The sequence below is a fragment of the Alligator sinensis genome, unplaced genomic scaffold (genome assembly GCF_000455745.1).
Source record: "Alligator sinensis unplaced genomic scaffold, ASM45574v1 scaffold1_1, whole genome shotgun sequence".
NCBI classification, from domain to species: domain Eukaryota; kingdom Metazoa; phylum Chordata; order Crocodylia; family Alligatoridae; genus Alligator; species Alligator sinensis.
In genome coordinates, this window is record NW_005842556.1 from 853,413 (window position 1) to 859,329 (window position 5,917).

General features: G+C 46.5%; 2 protein-coding genes across 2 annotated transcripts in view; both read left to right on the top strand.

Annotated features, from left to right (window-relative positions):
- The window catches only part of LOC102378887 (olfactory receptor 2G3-like), a 30,417-nt gene extending 28,126 nt beyond the window's left edge, over positions 1–2,291 (top strand). Inside the window, exon 2 of the mRNA XM_006032240.3 lies at positions 1,329–2,291. Coding sequence (XP_006032302.3) covers positions 1,329–2,291 — 963 coding nt within the window. The remainder of the gene's footprint in view (positions 1–1,328) is intronic.
- A 422-nt stretch (positions 2,292–2,713) lies between these two features.
- LOC102379138 (olfactory receptor 2G3-like) lies at positions 2,714–5,011 on the top strand. The gene is made up of 3 exons (XM_006032241.2): positions 2,714–2,726; positions 3,449–3,483; positions 4,049–5,011. The coding sequence occupies exons 1-3, from the start codon at positions 2,714–2,716 to the stop codon at positions 5,009–5,011; spliced, it is 1,011 nt and encodes a 336-aa protein (XP_006032303.2).
- The last annotated feature ends 906 nt before the right edge of the window (positions 5,012–5,917 follow it).

Here is a 5,917-nt window from a genome sequence, read left to right on the forward strand (position 1 = left end):
TACTCTGCAATTCACCTTAACCAGTGGTTACCAACCAGTGGATCTTGATTCATTGGCAGATCTCAGAGCCTCTTGGAGTTGATCTGAGGCTGGGGTGTGGGGGCCAAGTGCCCGTGTGCATGCTTGCACATGCCCCAGACCAGCAGGTCAGTCCGTGGGGGAGGGAAGGGGCAGGAGCTAGATCAAGGCCCCTGCAGTGAGGGACAGTGCTCAAGAGGCAGGAGCAGCAATAAGTTGAGTGGGGCCCCAGCCAGGTGGGACTTATCTGCTGGGGAGGCATGCTCCCAAATAATTTTTTCTCCCTATGCCTCAATCTGTGCCTCCCCTCCCCCCTTCTCTCCCCACAGACTTACCTGCTGGGTGGGGGAGGGGTGGCAGCAGCATATGGTAGATCTTGGGTTGCTTTAAAATGCCAAAGGTGATCTCCTACTTAAAAAAAGGTTGGAGACTACTGACTTAAATCAACATGCATCACTTTATTTTCCAGCATTCCTTCCTAGCCCTTCCTCAGGATCAGTTTATGGCCTTCAACCATAATTTATTTTGCAGAACCTTCCATGGCTAATGCAAATTTGTGAAAGTAGAACCAGGTATACTGTAATTTCTTTACACTGCGGGCATGAGTACTATTGATCATAAGCACAGGTAGGCAATCTCACATCAAACACTACAGCCTATCCACTAGCACTAGCTGCTTCTATCACTTTCTATTTGATTGTTTCACACAGGTTCTGACATCTCCCTCATCACCATGGTTTCTCATGTGAGCTGTATAAGATCCTACACAAATTGGTAGATGTTCTGAGTGATAAATTGCAAAGTTTCTTTTTGTCTGAACTGAAACTGATCCTTAAACTTGGAGATCAGACAAGAAGCAACAGCAATGTTGGAAAGCAACTTGCACAGCCAATGTCTGTACTGGGCTTTTTCCTATAGTAACATAAGGTATTGCAGTTCAGTGATTTCAAACAAAAATCTTTCACTTTGAATAATTTTTAATGACATCTGTATTTTATGAAGATGGAAGGACAGTATCAGGAATCTGATCTGACTTAGAGGGATGTACCTCAGAAGTAATTCTTCTTAGATTAACAGAGTTGCACCACAGAACTACCAGCATAACTGGAGGCTCAACCAAATCTATCATGGGAAAATTTTCTCCACATTTTTTCTACCCCTCAGCTAACCACAGTGCAGAACATAAACAGGCAAGTATTTTGTCACTGGTGTTTATGATGTGCCATTCTCCCAGAGCCTAGAGTGTAAGGTGAAGTTTGTTTTATTTGCAAAAAGATTTAAGATGAGTTTGATAACTTTTTCTTTGGCAGATAAAACACTGGAGACAACTGACCAGGGAAAACCAAAGCTGCATGACTGAATTTATATTCCTGGGTCTCTCCAGTGAGCCAAGGGTAGAGGCTGTTCTTTTCATGGTGTTTCTGGTGTTCTACCTGCTCACTGTGGTTGGCAACATCATCATAACTACAGTTATCAGAATAGACCCTCAGCTCCATGTGCCCATGTACTTTTTCCTCATCAATCTGTCCTTCTTAGACATCTGCTACATCTCAACCAACGTCCCACAGATGCTGGTGAATCTGTTGTCCAGGAAAAAGACTATATCCTTCATGGGTTGTGCTGTTCAGATGTATTTGTCTTTGGCCTTTGGCATGACTGAGTGTTTCCTGCTTGGAGTCATGGCTTACGACCGGTATGTGGCAATATGTCATACATTGCAATACAGAGTTATCATGAATAGGAAGGTCTGTGCTCAGATGGCTGTCATGTCCTGGACCTGTAGTCTGCTCAGCTCCATGGTAATCAATGTCATGACCCTGAGGTTGCCCTTCTGTGGGCCCAACACCTTGAACCACTACTTCTGCGAGGTGCCAGCTGTGCTGACCTTGGCTTGCACTGATACTTCCCTCACTGAAATGGTGGTTTTCATCTTCAGCATACTCATTGTTTTCATCCCTTTCCTCCTGATTGTTGTCTCGTACATCTGTATTCTCTCAGCTATCCTGCAGATCCACTCAGCCCATGGAAGAGCCAAAGCCTTCTCTACATGTGGATCACACCTGACTGTTGTGACCTTGTTCTATGGGACAGCCATCTTCATGTACATGCGACCCAGGTCCCAATCCTCACGGGACAGGGACAAAGCGATTGCTGTGTTCTATACCATTGTAACTCCCATGCTCAATCCCCTGATCTACACTCTGAGGAATAAGGAGGTGAAAAGGGCCTTAAGGAGAATGGTCATTAGACACAGATTTTCAAGGAGGATGTGAGACACTTACTGGATCTGGTGTTAAACTTGAGTCACTCGATATGATTATTCCTTTGTACTGAGGTAGGACACCTTCCCCAAAAGATGGCCCCTTCTCCAAAGTGCTTATGCCCCAGCAGCCTTACCTGAGGTCCTGGGGGCTTCCTGAGGATGCAGAAGCAATGATTCTGCAGCACAGATTCTGGCCAGCAGCTGCAGTGTGGCTCTGGCCAGCCCCACTCTGGTTTTGAGCGGTGCACGCTGCCCATGCATGTGCCATTCCGCTTCTTTTTCTGCAGGTTTTTTTTTACCCCTGGATATCCAGGGGTCAACAAAACCCTCCATGCTGCTCCATTGCAGCACAAAGGACAATGGAATGTGTAGTATGTGGTGCTGCAGACGTGTCTGTAGCGCCACATACCACATCACTCTGCTCATTTGGACATGGCCTATGAGCGTAAGAAAAGAGACAACAGGTGATCATGGACAGACAGGTGGGTGAATACAAGGAAACAATGAGATCATGTTGCTCTGTATGATGGTTCAAGTTTCCCTTGCTTTATGCGGGTTCTGTATGTGAATTCACTCTTATGCAATGATCCTTTTTATACTCAAAATACATTATATGCGTGGTAAATTACCTCTTATGCAATTGGCAGCAGGCAAGTCTATGGGTGGAGGGGAAAGGACCATGGGTGGAAGGGCAGATCGAGGCCCCAGTGAGGCTGCTGGGGGGGCTGCAGCCACTCCAAAATTTGCTGTAGCACCCCCTACCCCTCTCCCAGTACCACTGGTGCCAGCCCTGAGTGCAATGTGGCTCAATCCCCCTGCCAGGAAGAGCCCAGCGTGGATCTTGGCCCTAGCCCAGAGTGATCTCCTACTTAAAAAAAGGTTGGAGACTACTGACTTAAATCAACATGCATCACTTTATTTTCCAGCATTCCTTCCTAGCCCTTCCTCAGGATCAGTTTATGGCCTTCAACCATAATTTATTTTGCAGAACCTTCCATGGCTAATGCAAATTTGTGAAAGTAGAACCAGGTATACTGTAATTTCTTTACACTGCGGGCATGAGTACTATTGATCATAAGCACAGGTAGGCAATCTCACATCAAACACTACAGCCTATCCACTAGCACTAGCTGCTTCTATCACTTTCTATTTGATTGTTTCACACAGGTTCTGACATCTCCCTCATCACCATGGTTTCTCATGTGAGCTGTATAAGATCCTACACAAATTGGTAGATGTTCTGAGTGATAAATTGCAAAGTTTCTTTTTGTCTGAACTGAAACTGATCCTTAAACTTGGAGATCAGACAAGAAGCAACAGCAATGTTGGAAAGCAACTTGCACAGCCAATGTCTGTACTGGGCTTTTTCCTATAGTAACATAAGGTATTGCAGTTCAGTGATTTCAAACAAAAATCTTTCACTTTGAATAATTTTTAATGACATCTGTATTTTATGAAGATGGAAGGACAGTATCAGGAATCTGATCTGACTTAGAGGGATGTACCTCAGAAGTAATTCTTCTTAGATTAACAGAGTTGCACCACAGAACTACCAGCATAACTGGAGGCTCAACCAAATCTATCATGGGAAAATTTTCTCCACATTTTTTCTACCCCTCAGCTAACCACAGTGCAGAACATAAACAGGCAAGTATTTTGTCACTGGTGTTTATGATGTGCCATTCTCCCAGAGCCTAGAGTGTAAGGTGAAGTTTGTTTTATTTGCAAAAAGATTTAAGATGAGTTTGATAACTTTTTCTTTGGCAGATAAAACACTGGAGACAACTGACCAGGGAAAACCAAAGCTGCATGACTGAATTTATATTCCTGGGTCTCTCCAGTGAGCCAAGGGTAGAGGCTGTTCTTTTCATGGTGTTTCTGGTGTTCTACCTGCTCACTGTGGTTGGCAACATCATCATAACTACAGTTATCAGAATAGACCCTCAGCTCCATGTGCCCATGTACTTTTTCCTCATCAATCTGTCCTTCTTAGACATCTGCTACATCTCAACCAACGTCCCACAGATGCTGGTGAATCTGTTGTCCAGGAAAAAGACTATATCCTTCATGGGTTGTGCTGTTCAGATGTATTTGTCTTTGGCCTTTGGCATGACTGAGTGTTTCCTGCTTGGAGTCATGGCTTACGACCGGTATGTGGCAATATGTCATACATTGCAATACAGAGTTATCATGAATAGGAAGGTCTGTGCTCAGATGGCTGTCATGTCCTGGACCTGTAGTCTGCTCAGCTCCATGGTAATCAATGTCATGACCCTGAGGTTGCCCTTCTGTGGGCCCAACACCTTGAACCACTACTTCTGCGAGGTGCCAGCTGTGCTGACCTTGGCTTGCACTGATACTTCCCTCACTGAAATGGTGGTTTTCATCTTCAGCATACTCATTGTTTTCATCCCTTTCCTCCTGATTGTTGTCTCGTACATCTGTATTCTCTCAGCTATCCTGCAGATCCACTCAGCCCATGGAAGAGCCAAAGCCTTCTCTACATGTGGATCACACCTGACTGTTGTGACCTTGTTCTATGGGACAGCCATCTTCATGTACATGCGACCCAGGTCCCAATCCTCACGGGACAGGGACAAAGCGATTGCTGTGTTCTATACCATTGTAACTCCCATGCTCAATCCCCTGATCTACACTCTGAGGAATAAGGAGGTGAAAAGGGCCTTAAGGAGAATGGTCATTAGACACAGATTTTCAAGGAGGATGTGAGACACTTACTGGATCTGGTGTTAAACTTGAGTCACTCGATATGATTATTCCTTTGTACTGAGGTAGGACACCTTCCCCAAAAGATGGCCCCTTCTCCAAAGTGCTTATGCCCCAGCAGCCTTACCTGAGGTCCTGGGGGCTTCCTGAGGATGCAGACGCAATGATTCTGCAGCACAGATTCTGGACAGCAGCTGCAGTGTGGCTCTGGCCCGCCCCACTCTGGTTTTGAGCTCTGTAGCGCCACATACCACATCACTCTGCTCATTTGGACATGGCCTATGAGCGTAAGAAAAGAGACAACAGGTGATCATGGACAGACAGGTGGGTGAATACAAGGAAACAATGAGATCATGTTGCTCTGTATGATGGTTCAAGTTTCCCTTGCTTTATGCGGGTTCTGTATGTGAATTCACTCTTATGCAATGATCCTTTTTATACTCAAAATACATTATATGCGTGGTAAATTACCTCTTATGCAATTGGCAGCAGGCAAGTCTATGGGTGGAGGGGAAAGGACCATGGGTGGAAGGGCAGATCGAGGCCCCAGTGAGGCTGCTGGGGGGGCTGCAGCCACTCCAAAATTTGCTGTAGCACCCCCTACCCCTCTCCCAGTACCACTGGTGCCAGCCCTGAGTGCAATGTGGCTCAATCCCCCTGCCAGGAAGAGCCCAGCGTGGATCTTGGCCCTAGCCCAGAGCAGCAACCTGTGGCAGCTGGAGCCATGCCCCCCATCTTGTGCCCCACCCCAGCTGTGCAGTGCCTACCTCTGCTCCAGCCCCAGCCCCAGCCCCATTCCCTCCCTCACCACCGGTGGGGGTGCAAATTGAGGCCCCACTCACCCCAGCCCCTGGGGCCGGGCTCTCCCTTGTGTGGAGGTTGGGTCATACTGCACTCAGGGCAGGTGCT